At 42.1% G+C, this 19,867-nt stretch overlaps 1 protein-coding gene across 3 annotated transcripts; it reads left to right on the forward strand.

The window, feature by feature from the left end:
* The first annotated feature begins 780 nt into the window (after nucleotides 1–780).
* MYL1 (myosin light chain 1) lies at nucleotides 781–19,867 on the forward strand. 3 transcript variants are annotated; one of them, XM_074872597.1, is made up of 7 exons: nucleotides 781–1,002; nucleotides 12,414–12,441; nucleotides 15,676–15,819; nucleotides 17,335–17,508; nucleotides 18,031–18,108; nucleotides 18,617–18,669; nucleotides 19,543–19,867. In XM_074872597.1, the coding sequence occupies exons 1-6, from the start codon at nucleotides 886–888 to the stop codon at nucleotides 18,643–18,645; spliced, it is 570 nt and encodes a 189-aa protein (XP_074728698.1). In that variant the 5' UTR covers nucleotides 781–885; the 3' UTR covers nucleotides 18,646–18,669; nucleotides 19,543–19,867. The 3 variants fall into 3 exon arrangements, with proteins under 3 accessions (XP_074728698.1, XP_074728699.1, XP_074728700.1); XM_074872598.1 differs by lacking the exons at nucleotides 781–1,002; nucleotides 12,414–12,441 and adding exons at nucleotides 11,223–11,344; nucleotides 12,140–12,164; XM_074872599.1 differs by lacking the exons at nucleotides 781–1,002; nucleotides 12,414–12,441 and adding exons at nucleotides 11,350–11,367; nucleotides 12,140–12,164.

Below are 19,867 nucleotides of genomic sequence, written 5' to 3' on the forward strand. Positions count from 1 at the left end.
TCCATTCTATCAGGGCACAGCTTATCCCTAGAACAGGAAAAAGAAGATCAAAGGAAAAGATTAAAGGAAGCAATTTTCAATTCTGAACACTGTCTTAACACGATGGAAAGGGATAGTAAGAACAGCTGAAAGACACTCAGGGTCTGGGAGAGATGCCTTGGCTGAAGGTACTGCAGTGTTTTCCATATTTGTCTGTTTTATTTTTAAACACCCAGAGCCTTTGCTTGATCAACACTTCCTTGTAAAAGAAGGAAGCAGAGGAGGAGTGAGGGGTTGTGCAGAGAGAGGCAAATGAGGTTGGAAACTGATGATCTTCCCAGCCATGAAAGTCAAAATTCCTACTTGAAACCAAATCCTCCTGGAGCGCTACACAGGCATAGGGGAAAAGGGGAGGGAAGGAAAGAAGGAAGATTTATTACTTAAGCAGAACTGAAATTCTGATGAGAAAAAGGACTGTTCAATCCACGTCCAAATGTCAACGGCAGATCTGAACCTGGGTTGACATATTTCCCTCTCCTTTGCACGCATTAAAAAAAATACAGGGGAGGTGTTTGCAATTTTTAAAGAGGGGGAAAAAAAGCCACCGAAGTCCCTTGATCTTATGAAGCCCTGAACTCTTATATTCCATTTATAGCTCGAGCTGGAATGACATCCCCCTTGATTAGCAAGCTGTCCAATCCAGCTGCATGTATCAGGACTGTACGAGGCACTAAGTGAAATATATATATGCCCTTATAGAGTTTAGCACATCGGGTCCACCTCCAGGGCACAGGCTGTAGCTCATTCTGACCACTGCTCCTCTCCCGGGAATCACTTTTAAAGTTTGGGGTTTTTTTTAAGTTTGGGGGGGGAGGCACCTTTACTTTCAAGTTTAAGCAACACAAAATGGCACCAAAGAAGGATGTAAAGAAACCAGCAGCTGCGGCACCAGCACCCGCGCCAGCGCCAGCACCCGCACCAGCTAAACCCAAAGAACCCGCAATCGATCTCAAGAGCATCAAGGTAAATGGGTGAATGTGTGCTGATCGTGGACCCAAAGCGCTCCCAAAGGGGAAAGTTAGCAGAGTCCCAGCTGAGACCTGCTGTGAAATGTTGTGTGTGTTTGGTTCCGGTTTGGGGACTGCAGTGAAATGAATGAGTAACCTCAGTTGATGGATTTGTTGACCTGCCTGAGCTTTTGATTGTTTTAGTAGCTGGAGGGTTGTAAGGCATGGCGCATGATATAACACAAGAGTGAAGCCTGGTGATCTCAAAAGTATTTTGGAGTGTGGTCCTCAGAGCTTTTTACCAAATCAGTATCAGTCTGGCCTGTTTGGTAAAGCTAAATTTAAAAGAAAAAAACAGCCACTCACCCCACCCCCCTAAAGTAGGTGCATGAGGACAGGAAAGGGTTACTGAAACTTGAAATGCAATTTTTTCCATAGCACTGTACTAAATCCAAACCTTGCAGTTTTCCCTCAAATTACTTTCCAAATTTTTGCAATCACTTGATGACCCTTTGTGTTTTTAGATCAGCATGGCTTATCTTTAGAAGCAGAAACAAAACAAAACAGATTTTTTTTTTTTAAAAAAAGAGGGATTTGGCAGCTTCATCTATTTTCTCTTCGTTTGCATTGTACAACAAACACTGATAGAGACCATGAGCTGGAAAGCCATGGATGGAAGCATTTCAAGTGATTTCCTCTCACCTTTGCTCAAAATTTGCAATTTGCTGCAAATTGAAAGCAAGAAAGAGGAAAAGTCTTTTGAAGAGGCTTCCCTCTGACTGCACTTCCATTCGATCTCATACTGTCTTTAGACCTTCCATGCCAACCAACATCACTGTTGCCTTGACCCTTTGAAGAAAACTCCTCCATGTTGGGAAATTCTTTACTTAGGAAAGAGGAGAGGGAGGTCAAGCAGTTAAAGAGATGAAGAGACAGACCAGTTTCTCCGGGTAGGACTATAAATAGTTATTCTCCACCTACCTGACAAGCTGATTGGTCCCAGCACCAATTTGCTAAATTCTACATAAGGAATCATACCTATTATGGAGAAAAGAAGGAGTACAAAGAGTCCTGTTAGGACTTACTAATTTTCATCTCATGATGAATTCTGTTTCAGGTATCTTAATACATATAGTTCCAAGATCATGACCCATTTAGCGAAATTTCTTGAAGTTTACTTTAATTTAAGTGTTAGTATAGTCAGTATTTTTCTGAAACAGTATGTAGCTTCTCGTAAGACTGAAGCTGAGCGCACTGGCAAAGCAAAACAAGAGCAAGAGGAAGAAAAAAAAAAAGACATTTTGAAATACTTTGAGCAATCATAGTAAAGGCTACATGAAAAGCCCACTGCTTTTGAGAATACTGTCTGAAAATTAGATTAGACCTCACATTTCACTCATCTCCAGAGATGAAGGGGAACATAAGCTAGATTTCCTACTAAATAATTTAATATGATTTGATAGCTTTCAATGTCCAGTTCATTAGGAGAAAATAGAATTTTCAACTCCAGTGATCCTAGCTAATCTATCTTTACATAAATAGACCTAATAGTACATTACCAGCTAAGAAATGGCAGGCTGCAGTCTGAGGCATCTCTGCAGTTCACTCCTTTACCCAGACAGCTCTCTATAATGGCAGGAAATATATAGTGGTAGCACAGAGAGAACGCTCCAGGTTTTGTCATATTCAGACTGATAAAAGAAGATAGTCTCCCTAAATTCTTTCTTTTGAAAGATAGTATCAGACAAAATATCTTCCGCTTTGAAGGGGGACAAAAACCTGGGCTAGTAAGACAGAACTATTCTTTTAACACTAACAGCAGCATGTAAGCATTACTTTTCCTATTTGCAAATAAGTGAAGATACGAGCAGCGTGATGGAGGTTACAGGACTACCCTGCAATGTGGTGGGTGGCACAGCCCCCTGCCCTGCATGCTTATCACTAGCACATATCTTTCTACAAGTATCTCCACTCTTCATCATGCCCTTACCTCAGAGGCGCTGCAAGGGTGGACAGAGCCCCCCGCCCCCTGCAGCCGGGGACTCTACCCAACCACACAGCCATGGCTGCAAGGCAATACAGAAACCCGCTGCCCGTGAGGGTGACACACAGCCCCTCTATCCCTCATCTTCCCCTCTCACCTGAGACCCCACATCAGTCAAGGGCTGCCCAGGCAGAGTGTGGCACCTCCAGTGCTGGGCTCTTCGAGAAGGCACCAGAAACAATCATGGTGCCTTTCATCCTGCCTTGGAGCAGGGGCAGGGACAGGACAACCTCCCAAGGTCCCAACCAGCCACCCTGAGTTATTCTTTTTCACTCTTTGAGAGCTCTGGCAGTGAAGGGAAACTGTCCTCTTATAAGTGATTTGCCTGGGAGATGTGGCAGAGTCAGCAATCAAAATTTTCTGAGTGCTAGCCCAGTCCCTTAATTAGCATTAATTAATCCCAAATCCTTCCATTCAACCACTGAAGTGTCAGCATGGGAAAAGGCACAGCACCATTTCCAGCAAAACTTTGGAGCCAGGGAGTACATAAAACTAAGCTTTTGACCAGGACTCAATGAACGATCCTGTCCTGGGGCTCTTTGTGCTGATTTCCCAGGCATGGAGTCAAAGCCTCCAGCACTTCGAACAAGGGCATCAAGTGGGCTCCCCTCCACTCCCCAGGGGAATTACTGGCCATGCCAGAGCTTGCTACTAATGAGAGGTGACTGGGAATGCAGCGCCACGATGATTTGGGGAGCCACACAGCAGGCAAACACACAGAAAGGCTTTGTTAGCTTTTATAAAGAGACATCCAAGCCCCTTCTAACTGTTACAGCTGGAGTGGGTAAGAGTAGAGCTGCCTAATAAGGGTTTACAGCAGCCAAATAAGCCACATTTGGCAGTGCACTTCATTTTGAATTGGCATCAGAGATCGTAATATTCTCCAAAACAAACAAGAAGGTGATTTACAAACATGGGTAGTGATTCTTTTGGTGGTAGCCCTCCTCTCAGATGCCCTGCTTGGGCATCTTCAGGGAATCTGGTTTTCTGAGCCTTTTGGGGTACACACTTTGAAAGTTAGGCTTTTTTTTTTTTTTTTTTTCTTAAGAGGTGTCAAACTGGGTTCTTGCAAATGCAGGCACCCCAAAATTGCCTGTCATCATCAGAAGTTGTCACAGGCCTTTCACCCTCTTCTGTTCTTTTTTTCCCCCCTTTAATCCAATTAAAGCAAATATTTGGTGATTTGCTAGTACTAATAGCAGCTGGTACAGGATTTTCTATTTTTGAGCACCATCTATTGACTATAAAACTGAGTAACAGGAATAACTGCTAAAGACTCAAATCTCTAAACTCAGCCCATTTTCAGCTCACCTTAGGTTACAGTACAACAACCACAGTCAAGGCAGGGAGGAAGAATTTGTTTTTAAATGAAAATGTAAAGACCCCTTCCCCTCTACTCAGGAAACAACATAAAACTCAATCTGCTTTGCATAAGACTTTCCAGACCAAATTTATATTTCCAATTTTCCTTATTACTAGCATGGCCTGGATTTGAACAATAAAGGTTAAAGATTAAATTATAACTGAGAAGAGGAGAACAGGGTGATGGATGCATCTGACAGTTACCACCAGGAACCAGTCATGATGAAAAGCAAAATGACCATATGGGTCATTTTTCTGTAGAGACCGCCAAGAATTCTTAAAACTGTGGCCAAGGACACTCCCCAAAAGACAGCTTATCTGTTTTGTCAACATTCTTCTCCCACACCAACCCAACTGAGAAGAAACATTGAGCTGATGAACTGCACTACTATGGGTCTACGTCTGCAATAACTGGCATGAGACATTACTGATGAGGATGTCTCATGCTTGGTTTTGCAACTGAGACAGTGGAAAATGGATAGACTTCATATTGCCCCAATCAGTTTCGGGAAAAGTGTGGGGTTTTTTACTGGAAATCTAAGGGCCTTTCCAGCACATGCAACCAGTCCTTGGACCAAGCCCAGGTTCACAGCATTAACTGCAATGTTTTGGGATCTGGAAGCTGGAGATGCTGAGTGCAGTGCTTCATAGGCTTCTGCCCCACAGATGGTGATCTGAACGTGTAGCACCCTGATCGGTGTCACACCAGGCCCTTTACTTTGACAATACACAAGTATCCTCTTGAGCAGAGTTTGCGTTCTTGCAAGCTTCCATGGTGTAGGTGATGTTCATTTGGTACACAAGGCTTCCTATGCTTCTCAAGACTGAAATCCCAGGACACCAATTATGCCATGCCCAACTGCAGATAAGCTACCTACATCTTTAGGAGGAAAATAATTAAAAGCTATCAACTAGTAAAGACTTGCTAAGTCCTTGTGCAACTGTGTGATGCATGACGAAGCCTGCTGCATGGAAACAAACCTTTGTGATGATTTGTTTTTAAATACAGAGCTCTTAAGGCAGTAAAAAATGTTTCTCCAAGTGTCCTTCATTCTTATTACATTCACTACTCAAGTAGGTCATCTCTGAACAGACATTGCATTGGACATAACCAGAGAGAGAAACTCACTAAAATGCACTGACAGAAAGCTGCTGGGCTGGAGGGCAAGCAGGACTGCAAATGTCAGCTGAAGTGCTCAGAGAACTATTACGCTGCAGAAAAACTCCACGTGAAGCTGGGGAGTGAGAACAGGAATGTTAACAGTACCTTTGCTCATAGTGCTAAGGGCTTTCTTAGGAACTGGCGGGTTTTTGCCTGAAATTTTTGGCACAGGCCTTCAGATGATGTCTGATCCAGCTCCAGCAATGACTCCAGAAAGATTCCCTAGGACTGATATACCCATTGGACAAGGTCACCCAAGTGCCAAGTGCCCTTTCAGGTAGGAAGGGGGCAAGCACAAATATGACTTAGCCTTACGAAATGTAAAGATGCCTATCTGACACCATCCAGACCAGCTTCCTGCTGTTGCTTTGACCACTGAGATACAGCGCCATTTGGGATCCACCCCAGAGCAGAGCCGCCACAGCCTTGCCCCTGTGAACCCCGCCACTGACGCCAGACCCACGTTGGTGGCAGTTGCTAAATCACTGAACAGGCAAGACATGGCATAAATGTGTCCCAGGACAGGTAACTTGGACATCAGACTCAGATATACACCAAGACATCGCTTCGGGACACTGTTGAAAACCAGAAGGAAAAGCAAACAGAAAAGCCACCACTTAGTTTTCTTTACAAATTTTTCAGAAGAACTTTGCCTCCTTTTCCTCCTAAAGTGCTGCTAAGCAAGGAGCACCTCAAAAGTAGGGACTGTCCATATGTTTTAGGAGACACTTTTTCTTATGTCTGCTAACCTGAAAAATTCTTTGGAAAATAATTTTTTTTTTTTTTTTTTTTTTTTACAAGATCCATTCTTAGTAATTCACAGCTTTGGTAGCATTTAAACAAAGATACCTATAGCCTTTGGAGGGTCTGGGAAGTGACAAACTTTGGTAGAAACAGTGCAATTTAAAGCGAATTACAGAGAGAGTAACATTTCAAGAGCTCACAGAGTAATTTCAAGTGTTAACAGTGGTTGTGTGGCAGAGCCTTTCTCCCATCAACTAATAAATCAAAACAACCCCACAATATTTCTAAAATTCTGTTTTAAACCCCCTTAGAGCACAGAGAAATTGTTACACATAGTAACAAGATATTTGAGTTTATTTTACGTAAGGCAAGAAGGTGGTGACTGATTTAGCCAATGACAAGTAAAGAAAGAAGTTGACTGTAAGGAGATACGAAACAACCAAGCTGGAAGTTTGCCCCCACTTCACTGAGGCTTTATTATATCTTACACTCATTGCCAAAAAGCACTTTCAACTGGCTGGTTTACCAGCACTTAAATGTCAAGTAGCAACAGTTTAAATAATGTTAATACTCTAACACTGCCGCTGGGAGGCATGTTAAAACAACGAATCCCTCTGAAAGCAGGGCTCCGGAGCCTCACATTTTCTAGCACATTTAAATTATACACATTCACACAAAACTAAATGCAATTAGAGAAGTGACGCATTTACAAATGAGCACAACTGAACGCACTTCCCCCCATGAAGCTAATGAAGTCTGTTCAAAATGGTATGATCAACAGTGCAGCTAGAGCACATTTCACTCCCAGGTATTTCAGAAGGGCACATTAATTAATAAGCAAAGCTCATCCAAAAGTTTTTGCACAACTGTAAAGCAACTGTGAAGACCAAAGCTTTAAAAGCAAACAGATTGGAAAGTTGCACAGAATGCTTAGAAAAAATTCAAATTCATCTGCCATTAAGTCCATTAAACTCAAAGAGATTTTGAACTATTCTTCCAAACCTCATGGTATCTGACACACACAATTTTCTCTTATATTAATGGTGGTCATTTTTATTCTTTCTTCAACGGTATTTCCAGGCAGCTCTGTTCTCAAAACAGAGCTCTCTTTCTCAAGAGCTCATCTGCTCCTTATGTTTCTCCACCTCATAAAAGACATGGGGCTAAATCCATCATGATGTTGATTCTTACTTAAATGAGAAGTAGCTAAAATCTGTGGCATCGATTGCACAAGCTATCAAACTGGGGTGAGGGACAGGAGAATGACAGCCTGCTTTTCAGAGGTGTTTGAAAGCTGTGTAATCCTGCACTCGGTGATGTCTACTAGAAAATATGTGCAGCTGTATTAATCAAGGAGCAGGCATTAATGGTGAGCAGATATCAAATGAACTGCTGCAGGCACAATCCTAGCTTATCTCCACCCAAAAATAAAAAAAGCCCTCTAGTTCCAAATAGAAGGCTAAATATATAATGAGTATCCTAGAGGACTCTCCAACTTTCTCCTCTCTGATTTTCCAAGACATCTGATATGTTCTCAGTCTCTTCTAGAGACAGTACCTTGCAATATCTGGTGACTCTAATAAAATCCTAAAATGATTCCCTTCTCTGTAATTCACCCAAAGGGTAACAAGCAGGTGGAGCAGCTTGAATGCTTCAACTTCCAGTAGCATCTTATCCCAGGGCTTTTCACCCTGTCCAGACATTTACACACTTACAGTGAGCAAAAAGCGACTGTCACTCAGCACAGCTGTACTCAGACCCAGTGCCCACCAGCCTAAATAGGTGAGCACAGCACCACAGTGCAAAGGTCAGGGCCCTAAGGCCCATGAATCAGTGATTTGTTGGGAAATTAAGAACTTGGGTAATAAAGGTTTGTGTGGATTGGGTCTTCTGCTTAGCTGGTGATAAAGAGTTGCATAAAAGTCTATCCACCCCACCTTATATAACTGGGACCTGATCAAAATGCCTCTAGCAACAAGCAACAAGATGACTAGAAGGTGTTCACAAACTGTACAGGGAAAAGCCTTAATCTTAAAAACAAAATTAAAAAAAAACCCAAAACCAAAAAACCCCAAACCACACCAAGTTTTTCTCTGGCACAGATAGCCTTCTGGATAATAACTTTGTCCATAAATAAGGGCTAAGCCAAGTTAGAGAAACCCAGATCCTTCTGGTCTTTCCATGTGTTGCAGTTCCTTCCACCTTTCATTATTTCTGCTGGGGGGGTGGGGCAGGGGCATTCATTTTTTTAAACCAAACTCCCTGAAATTTCAGCATCTTCCCTAAAGCCCTGAGACTCGTCATGTCCTCTGACAATGCAAAGAACACTGTCAGAATCAGACCACTGCAAAATACTTCTTCCTACATTCTGACATTCAAGAAAGCTCCTTACAGAATCTGAAATCTTACATTTAATTTCTTTTAAGGAGGGTTTGAAATATTTTCTATATCGAGGCCATTTGTAAGGGCCCTTACTCAGAGCAAGTAGCATTTTAAGCCCCCAACAGCCCCTACTGGTTTAAAGCAGGGTGATTAATTCCAGTGGATGCAACATGCCCATGATAGAATATTTCTCCCCAGCAAAACTCTGTCTAGTGAGCTTTTATTCAAGAATCAGGGCTGATGTGGTGCACTGGTATTTCCTTATCTAAATTCTGAGCAAGTCTCACATGGTCAAAAGATCAATCAGCTTATACGTAGACCCCTCTCAATTTATATATATTTGATAGCCTATTCAAGCCAGATGGCTAATCCAAGTATCAGTTTTCTACACCCAAGACATATGCACCCCAATTATTTTCTGCTTAGCATCTTAAAGTCTTTCGGGATGAGTTTTATCGTAGACAACCATGAAGCTTATCTGGAAGTAAGAAAAAATGTTCAAGAAATTTAATCTAAGTTTTCCTTAAAAAAATAAATCTTTTTAAAATCCTGTTTTCAGGGGAACATTTCCCAGTTGCCGGCACTGGAGACCAAAAGGCTGAGGGCAAAAGGAAAATTCCACAAAAGGCAACACACTGCATTGACCCAGGCAACATTTCAGCTCTGCCAAAGTCTTTAGAAAGCTCCTCTATTAATGCATTGGGACTGATGGCCAAGATCTATATTAGATTTCTCACTGCCTGAGTTCCAGCCCCAGCCAGTATTAATCAGGAGGTCTGCACTGTGCTAAACCTATGTGAGCAAATGCAGACAAAAGCATCAACCCTTTTCTATGCAACCACACCTGCTCATGGCTACACTTTGTTTTGAATACATCTCTGTTCCCACAAGCTAATAGATGAAAAATAGCAGAAAAAAACAGAAGTGAAGGATTGGCAGTGGAGCATTTTTCATACTCAGTATATTTTCCAGATATTTCTCAAAAAATGCAAATAATCTGTTTGGACAGAATATTTTCCAGCTAAAATGGTGAGCTTAGAAAATTCTTTGCAGTTGTATCTTTAGTTTTTAGAATAGGAGGTAGGAGGTTAAAGTCTCAAATCCAACCAATTATTTTGACCTATTTTGATTGTTCAGTTTAAAAAACAGCCCAACAAACCAATAAAATTAAGTCTGCTCAGATTTGATTCTTTCTTTCAGAGCCCTCAGTATACTGAGAAGAGACATTCACAAAGGTTATGCTTATCTTCAGGGTAACTAAGTGAGCTACAGGAGAAAATTTCCCTCACTAATCCCAATTTGTCATTAGAAAACCAGGAGCAGTGAATGCTCAACAACAGAAATCAATAGAAATTAGAGAGGGGATTCAAGTTTGCAACAGGGAGTCTGCTGTTGTCACACAACCATTCCCACCCCTGCTCCATGACACCCTTGACCCAGTTGAGGTGACAGGGAAAGGAAGAAGCTTAGAGCAAAGTTTTCTAATCCTTTTACAATGTCTCACACCAATTCAGAGATTTGACTTGGGCTTGGAGGATGCTACATGGTGGGACTAGATCTTTGCTACTGAAGAAGCTGCAACCCCTATCTCCTGCAACCTACCTAGAAACTCCCCACTTGCAGTCCCACCATGACCCCTCTACTCTGCAACCCAAAAAGCAAGTACCCCTTTCCCCACAATGAACAGTCATCCTTCCAGTTCACACAGCCTTTTGGAGGGACTTGGCTTCTATCACAGCTTCTCCCTTGCCTCCACATCACAAAAAACCTTAGCAGCACCTCCTCTCACCACACCAGTGAGCTCTGAAGCTGCCACGCTTGTGCCCTGCCTAACCCCAGCCCTAGAGGAAGTGTGTGCTAGAGAGCACAGGCTACCGTGAATACAGATTTCCCACTGCCCTGCAGCTACATCTTCACATCGGCCGCTAACCTAGCAATACAGTTGGGTCCAAAATGCATGGATACTTTTTCCCTTAAAAATGTTCAAAATTTGGAAAACTTCACTGGCGCAGAAGAAGAGCTTCACAGTCAGACACCACCTCCGTCAACAGGTTAATCTTCTGCTCAGTGCCAACAGCTGGATCACACTGAGCAGACAAGCAGCAGCACCACTCATCTAATGTTGAGTGCTGTATTACCCATATAAGGGGTTGAGCAAAGCCCAGCGAAGGTATGAGGACCATCCAGCCGCATCGAACGCACAACTTGCAAGCCACGTGTAAAACCAGCCAACTGGGCAAACAGATGGCACCTCTCACCCTCAACGCTCCTCGCTCAGTGACTTTACAGCTTATTGGAGAAATAAAATCCTTCCCTATAAGGAAGTCTTAGTAGGTCTGGACAAAGAATATCTCCTCGGGATGGACCCAGAAAGTGCTGACATGAATTGAACTTACTGCTTGCCACTCCTCTCCAGCCTCCTAAAAATAGCCATCATAAGATGTCGATCAAGACATGGAGCCTCCTGTCACTTTGCCCTAAGAAAGCTAAAGAACTCGCCAAGGGGAGGGACCGCTTCCATCTGACACCTAATCCAGGCAATGTCGTCAGCACTGCCAGATAAATAAGGGGAAGAAAAGGCCAGGAAAGCAGGACCACTCTCGAGACCTCACAGCTAATCCCTCCTGCCCGTCTGCTGCTCTGCTTTTCCAACTCTCAACCATGGTGGGTCCACTGGAAAGCTAATGGTTAGCAGCGAGACAGTGTATTTTACATAAGTAAATCAGGCTTCTCGCTCAAGCTAGTTCTAGGGGGGGGGGAAGGAGAGTCCAGAAGACAGCTTAGATTTGCTTGGCTTGCCTCCTTAAGCCTACAGGACTATGCGAGGTTTTCCAGTTAGCCTCAAGTTCTGCACCAGGCAATGGTAGACATGCGGCTCCTGTAGCTTCAGACAGAAGGGTTACAATTTGCTAGTGCTGTCTGCTAAGCAGTTTTTTGTTTTTTTAAATCGGATGCAACCTGCTAAAGTGGCAAAGGAAAATAGTAATATTTTTATGTAAGAAAATATCATAGCTTAGTACTTTATGAAACAATGTACTGTCAAAAGCTATTTTGAAACACAGACTTTAAGGGATTGGTTTAATTGCTATGTTAATGTTAAAAAGCTGCTTGTTAAGCAATAGTACTTCAGATGGTCTTAATAAAATGTATCTATACTAAACCAGTAAGTGACCTGATGGTACATTAACGACTTCTTTGTTAGTTAAGAGACTTTAGATTTTTGTTGCTTCTAGCCACAACCCTGTCTTTCCCTGGGATACAGATTTTAATGAAATCTTTAAGAGTAGACCCGGTGATGCATTTTTACAAGGGAAGTTGCTAGTTTAGGTTGTTATGGCCTAGTTACATTAGGCAAGACAGATGTGAGAGCACTCAGCTACTTTGTGCTATTTGCTTTCTCTCAGTGCATTTTTAGCAGTACTAGTTCTCTTTTTTCTCTCTCTTTCTTCCCAACTGCAGTCCTTCACTCCTGACCAAATTAATGGTAAGTGAAATGAAAGTTAAATTTTAACGGGGGGCAGGAGGGGGAACATAATGGCTACTGAATACTAAATAATCACTAGTCTTAACAGCTCTTTTGCTATCTGCATTACTTCTGCACATCTGACAGGCCACATTTTTGCTGTTTTGGAAGATGACTCATGGATTGAGCTGGATGCTTTAGAAAACAAACAAGTTCTCCCCCAGCCCCCCCTTCCTAAGCTATTTTTTGTGATTGATTTCCTTCCAACAGATCGAGTTCTCCAAGGAGCAACAGGATGGTAAGTTACAAGAGAGCCGATGTGTTTTACATGTACATGGGTTCAGAGAGTAGCTACAGGCTCAGAAGTTTAACCTTTATGAAATGATGAGCTAGGACTTCAGCTGGTATAAATCACCACACTCTTGACTTCAGAGGAGCAGTGCTGACATGCTGAACAAGAACCTGACTGTAGTTTTATATGTAATTTGTCTGGGTGCTTATGCACTGCCCAAGCCAAGAATTTTATGCCATGGTACGAAGAGGAAATACACTGGTGTTACCAGCTCTACCTACTGAACTTTTTTCAGTTGTGCTCCTGTACCCATTCACAAGGATGCTGAAAATAGGTCTTGCATTTAAAAGTCATAGGGGAAACAGGCAGATGAAGGACAACAGAAGGAGGGAGTGGGCTGAAAGTTTAACTTAGCTGCAGTGACACTGCAATTTCACATGAACACAAGATGCAAGAGGCCTACATGTCACTTTTGCCAGGAGGTGTTGTGGAAGAGGAGGAACAGAGGCTGTTTTACTGTAAATACATTCATGAAGCATGGAAATAGTTAGCAAATAAGTGACTTGTGTAAACTGTTGCTTATAAACACCACAGTCTGGATATGCTGCAATTATTGAGCATCTTACTGTATTCTCTGCTTCACAAGCCACCAGCAAGTTACAAAATTTTTTTTCAATCTGCTAGAAAGATACAATTAAAAATTCTGATAGGAAAAAAAATCCCCACTGAAGCTCTGGAAATCTAAGTTGGAGTGTTTTAAACATCCTAAGAGATGCATTTGGGCTATATTAAATAATATGGGTTTAAAAAAATGTCAAAAATTCAGTAGCAAATATAGTAGATGTCTCACTGCAAACAAAGTATTTAGAATGGAAGATACAATCATTTACTAGAAATCCAGAGGGAGAGGAATAGCTAGAAGCAGGTCTTAAGAGAGCCCTAAACTTCCTGAACACCAGCCTGCTCTGGGTTATACCATCAAAGCAAGAAGGACAGGTATAATACAGTAGGTGAGACTGGAAACATTTCTCTTCCTGCACTCCAAACACTCCTGGTCACAAAGAAAATAATTTGGACTCTTCCTCTCTTTTGAATTCTAAAACTTTTACAAAAGAGTTGGGAGGATTTATGGAAAAATGCCATCAATTCAAAGCTGCTGGCACATATAACAAAGCAAAATATTTCTTTCAGCTTCCCTACATATTTCAGATCATCCAGCTGCTATAATGCTGTGATGATTGAACGAAGCAGTGGAGCAATTGGAAACTAGTTGACAGAGGGAGAATTTCCCAGGAACTGAGATGTCCCACCCTCAGTAACTGTTTCCATCCACACAGGCTGATGCACCAGCTGCTGCGTAGCACCCTCCTCAGAGGGGGATTTCAGATGTGCTTATTCCAGCAGAGGTATAAACTAGGACTAGCTATATATGTTAAAAAAACCCACAAGTCTAAAAAGAAAAACCCCACAGCAAAGATTTATTGTGGTGAAATGCATGCCTGGGAGACAAAAATAAAATCAGGCATTTTCTCTGAGCTGGGGAGCAGTGTTCAGAACCCAGTGAACATAAAACTTCACGGGATTTACAAAACAAAGAAACTCTCCTGATGGCTTTGTTAACAGCAAAATGGCATTGTTTTATACCTTGCGCGGGCTAAACGTCATTAATGCACCAGATGAAAGATTGGATCATATGGTATAAATCACTACAGCTCTATCGACCTCAGCTGCTAGAACAGGAGCTGATATCAAGTTGGTATATTGTAAGGGGAAGCTCTACACAGGTCCAGAAGGCCTTGATTTCATACCCTGCAATAAAAGCTGTAAGGGGAGAGAGTTAGCAGTAAAGGGTTATAGGTCTCTCACATCAGACAGTAAGAGGATTAGTTTCAGATGTATTAGATCACAGCCTAGCAGACTGACATCCTGTATCAGCAGTTTTACTGGGTGCCAGCAACTCCTCCACTAAGGCAGTATATGGATGGCTAAAGCAAGAACCTAAATACCTTTGTCACATGTCCCCAGCACAAGATGAATGAAGACATGATTTGAAATGTGGTTTATTACTCCTAAATCTGCCCCAAGGCACAGAGAACATTCCACCTACACAAGTTGTGAAACACAAAGCCTGTCCAGCTACTGGAAGCACATCACGGACAAGGGAAAGACATTTCACCTGCTTTACTTGGAGCTAAAACACAGCATCATCAGACACTGCAGTGCAGAAAAGATCAATGGCACAGTCCAAGATGCTCTTGATGTACAAGGTTTCAAGATGGCTTTTTAGCTAGATCCGTGACTCTTGCCCCCCTTTTTTTAAAAAAAAAAAAACATATTTTTTTATTCATTGCAACAAATACTCTAAAAAAACGTGAAAAATATAGTAAGATGATTAACACTGAACTTTGCAACAGAAGATGAAGACTGGCAATGCAATGAAGACAACCTTCTGTGCTGATTTTTGTAGGAGAAATGTCCATACCCAGAGTCCTTGGTCAGCATCAAGGGGGAAATAAGTGAACATTGATCACTTGGCAGCACTGAAAGAAGCAAAGATTTGAAGTGCACACACCAGAAATGCACTGGATCAAGGCACCACACAGTACTACCACTGGAAAAGCTGGATATTCATGCATCTGTAAGAAGCAGGGACAGACTGCAAAGGGCAGAGAAGAGAGGGAACAAACATGGGTAGAAATGTCATTGTAAGGCAACTTTAAGGGAAAGCAAAAGTAGAAGCACCTTCAAGTTTCCTATTAGTACTGTGCAGTTGAGATGTTGGGATTGCAGGCAGGACCCATCAAAGCAGGCAGATGTTTTATACTGCTAGGTACTTTGATAGAAGAGTCCCAGTCCTCTGGTGAGATAAGGTGGCATAGATAATAACATTTTTACCTTCTGCTGCTATGTCATGTAAAGAAACCTGTTCCTGAATAGCAATGTTTGTACAAAGCTTATCTTTCCCCGTGCTTGGAATAACTACAGGGTCAATCACAAAGCTATTGATGGCTATTAGAGCCAGGAGAGCTATGAAAGGTAGATATAAAAGTTTAAAAATAGTGAAACCAAAATGTCAGAGGGGAGGAGTTTTTCTTGGGATTGTGGGCCAACCATTCCCCTGGCTAACTCGCCTGGAGTTGGTGGAACAGTGCCAGGAGACAACAGGCTCACGTCTTTGTCAATGCGACTTGTCAATAGGGAGCTGCCTGGCTCAGTTTAACTGTTGCTCTTCCCTTGCAGACTTCAAGGAGGCCTTCCTCCTCTTTGACAGGACTGGTGATGCCAAGATCACCCTGAGCCAGGTTGGCGATATCGTCCGGGCGCTGGGGCAGAACCCTACAAATGCCGAGATCAACAAGATCCTGGGCAACCCCAGCAAAGAGGGTAAGTACCCTGCAGCAACAATACATGATGATGGGGAATACAGTGCTCAGAAAGAGGCAGACCTCTCCTTAGGATATGGGGAACTCTCTGTAGGGTCTGTTTTGGTGTCAGCTTGGTGTAGGGGTAACAGACACTCATTGCTGCTCACAGTCCATTTGTGCCCCAGCCCTTGCTGAGGAGCTGTAAGTCCATTTCTAACAGCTGATACTCAGCTCTTCAGATCCTTTCAGTGCGGGATCTTTTGCATAAGCCAAGACATGCCCTCGGACTGGAAGCCCACCTGTATATTTCTGCTGACTGGGGTGGTCTCCTCAAAGCTCCTACAAACCTGGGCATGCTGAGGCATATGTTGGTCATTTATTATAGCAGGCATTTTCTATTTCCTTTTCTCCCCTCTTAGAGGTAAAAGAAATGGTAAATACTGTAGTCACCTCCTTCTAACAAGGACCTAGCTGCAGGTGATCTCTGATTTCAGTCGTGCAGAACCATATTAAGATCATTTAAATTATATCCAAACCCTCAGGCCTGGTAAAGGCGGCTCTGAGGAACAATTCAAAAGACCTGAGTTAAGCATTAGCACCAGCAAGAAACACTGAGCAGAGGACCAACACAGAGGTGAGACCATGACAGTACTTTAAGTGACTACAGCAATAACTGACAGTGATTTTGATATAGCTGGGTAGTAAAATAGTTTCCATAACAGCTGTATATTCAAAACTCTCTCGCATGTTTCCATCTATTATATTTTATCACTGCCCAGATGAAGGCCATTCTTTGCAAAGATCCAGGAGAAAGAAAAAAACAAGAAAGAAAACAGGAAAAAAAAAAATCCTTTTATGTGGCAGCCTTTCTCCAACAATAAGCATTTGGGGAAGGTGTACACTGAGGACTACAACTTCCGGCTCGTGAGAACAAAGGGGTTAGATGCACTGAACTCATGAGTCCTTAAATCCCTCCACTCAATATGTCAATAGTAAATTTGGACACCACCCCCACTGGACATTCCTATTTTTAATTAGTTTATTCTTTTGCTAACAGTCTCTCTACCACATCCAAGAGACCCCAAAGAAGTCATTAACATGTCAGCAACTTCAGGGGCTTGTCTAAGTCACAACATCCCACTCTGGTTACCTTTTCCCACTGTCAGGGCTCAAGATTTCTGTTTTACTGTATTCTGTAGTTCCCCCACTTCCAAAATCCTTTCAAAGATCAACTCATACTGCAAGTTTCATTTCTGAAAGAAAAATACAACATGCACATAAGCATATAAAATTATGTGAGCAGAGGGCTGGAGCAAGGATGTGAAAAATCAGATGGATGTGAAAACTAACTCCCTCACTAAGAGAGAATCCAGACTCTGCAAAGAAACCACCAAATTCTGAGGCAAAGACTAGCGTAGAGGATAGAAAGAGGTATGCAAATGCAGTGGGAGGCTCCCTCACATTTCAGGGCAAATATCCCAAAAGAACACACATAGAAGTGTCTAGCATGCAGCAACTGGTGCTTTCTTTCCAGAGATGAATGCCAAGAAAATTACTTTTGAAGAGTTCTTGCCCATGTTGCAAGCAGCTGCTAACAACAAGGACCAGGGTACCTATGAAGACTTTGTTGAAGGTCTGCGTGTCTTTGACAAGGAAGGCAATGGCACAGTCATGGGGGCTGAACTCCGTCACGTACTGGCTACTCTGGGTAAGGGATTATCATCTTTGTGAGCACTTTAAAAATTGCTGCTGTTTGAAGGCATGAGAGAGGGAAGAAAGGTATTTTAACCAATTTGGAGAGGTAGGAAGCTACAAAGCCAGACAAGACTCTGAGTTTCCTAACTGGGAATCCACAAGGAAAGCAAACACAAAACTGAGTAGAAATCCCAAAGGAAAAGGTTTGGTTTATTACTTCTAGATTCAGACTAGGTATTAAGAGAGCCTGTTATTTGAAGAATAGAGAGAAATACACCTCCACGACATAACGCACATGGACAAAGGCAGATGATTTGCTGCATAGTTTCTTTACTCTGTAGGAATAACTAGAATCCCTGTGTCTATATGCATATGCAGAACTTTTAAAGAAAGTTAAAATTAATAAAGCTCAGTTCATATATAGGTCATTTTGTTAACTAACTCAGAAAATAGGGAAAGCCTTTGGAAAAGCTGTAGGGTTCAGTCTCAGCTGTGTGTCTGTGGAAGAATTAACTGAGCTCTCTCCACTCTCCAGGTGAGAGGATGACAGAAGAGGAAGTAGAAGAACTCATGAAAGGTCAGGAAGACTCCAACGGCTGCATCAACTACGAGGGTAGGTGCAAGAGTTCAACACCCTCTCATCCTACATTTCTTCTTTCTCTTGCAGAGTTTCATTGCAGTTAGCTTTTAGCTTCTCAGGCAAATCAGACGAAGCTACAGCTGAGTTAGGTTGAAAAGTTTATGCATGAAAATGACCGTTGCAATATGCTCAGCCTGCAGTCACACAACTCAAGCGGCTAGATTCAGCCACAGCAGAGAAGGCTACTTCGGTCACTGCCAGCTCTCTAGAATCTCTGACTTTCTGTAGAGCAGTTGCAGTGATTGGAACCAGTCCTATAGCTAATGCTTAGACATATATTTAGTCTTATCACACTTAAGCAGGAAGATAATTTGATTTGTACATTAAACACTTAGAAATTTCTATCACATTGTTGGGTCAAATCTGATCGGGAAATGTGTTTTTAATGCCATCAGCTCATGAACAGCTGTTATTTGTAAAATTATTTCCCAAAGTAACATTTGCTGCTCCTTCTAACTAGCATATCTGTATTTCTCCACAGCGTTTGTAAAGCACATCTTGTCTGTCTAAGTGGACTTCCCCAGACACCAAACGGTATGTTCTTCTCATCTGCACACTTAACCTTGTCTGTTTGCTATGCTTAAAGGCTTCTACATGCCCATGGCCAGATATAGGTTACCAAACCAACATGACACCATCTCCCCAATGATACAAATAGAACAAAATGAGACTGTTGAACAAGAGCAAAGAGAACAGGAGTGCGGATTCCTGAGTCTTGTTCACAGCTCTGTAACTGGTTGGAAACTGTGTTTAGTGGATTTTCAAGCATACCCAAACTGTGAAAAGAAATGCTCAGTTTATTCATGAGCATGAAAATGCTCAGGCTTAAATATCACCCTAGATCTCTGTTGTCATACAAAATTAGAGCTTAAGATACCCAAACTGACAGCCTGAGACATTTATCCTATAAGCACGTGGAGATTTTTTTATATTTTAAAAAAAAAAGGAAATCAAAGCAACACCTTCTGATAATTTGTAGATTTCTGTAAAGACCAAGTAGCCTGAATACTTGTGTGAACTACTGAGAACTGCTCTTCAAACCAAATAATAATCTGGAAAAGAGTAATCTGTCATGATCAATAGTCAAAAGAGGGCTTCAGAAGTACCCAATCAGACAGCAGTTCTTCTACGAGTAGGGAAAAAACAAAAAAAAAAACCCCACAACCTTGATATGCTGCTATTTTGTCCAAAGGAAAACCCAGCAGTTGTCTTTAAAATGCAAACATAAAATATTGGGGGCCTGTGGGCTTATTTGAACTAGTTATTTGGTCCCAGAAATGACACATTCACATTTCCTTTATGAAACAACAAACACCTCAAAATAGAAATCAAGGCTCAGTTTGTCATTTTGCAAGTGTTTCTTCAGCCAACGTTGACTCCAAGTCCAACTCTCCCATTCCTTCCCAGAACAAGTCAAATTCAGAAAGACCAGATGGCACTCAAGATTTGCCTGAAATTCTTGCTCAGTCTGTCACCATCAACATGGAAACTGTATAGAACTGGATGACGTGCCTCCAATCCCACCACTTTTTTTACCAGTGCATCCACAGGTATCACCTCTGGGTCACTACACTTTCATTTAAAAAACCTGAACTTTCACCAAGGCAAGCTAGATGGAATAAGCTGCTACCCATCCAGGATCCATCCATCCCAAGCATCTCTTTCCATGTTGTTTGCATTGAAGCAATGTAATCTATTGGAAAAATAAAGCATCAATAAATCCCTGTGGTCA

Source organism: Strix uralensis, chromosome 6 (genome assembly GCF_047716275.1).
Source record: "Strix uralensis isolate ZFMK-TIS-50842 chromosome 6, bStrUra1, whole genome shotgun sequence".
NCBI lineage: Eukaryota > Metazoa > Chordata > Aves > Strigiformes > Strigidae > Strix > Strix uralensis.

Excerpts from the sequence above, each read along its gene's own strand:
- MYL1 (XM_074872597.1), top strand. The coding sequence starts at position 886 with ATGGCACCAAAGAAGGATGTAAAGAAACCAGCAGCTGCGGCACCAGCA. Across the intron at positions 1,003-12,413 it reads TCGATCTCAAGAGCATCAAG|ATCGAGTTCTCCAAGGAGCA; the intron begins GTAAATGGGTGA and ends TCCTTCCAACAG. Across the intron at positions 15,820-17,334 it reads GGGCAACCCCAGCAAAGAGG|AGATGAATGCCAAGAAAATT; the intron begins GTAAGTACCCTG and ends CTTTCTTTCCAG.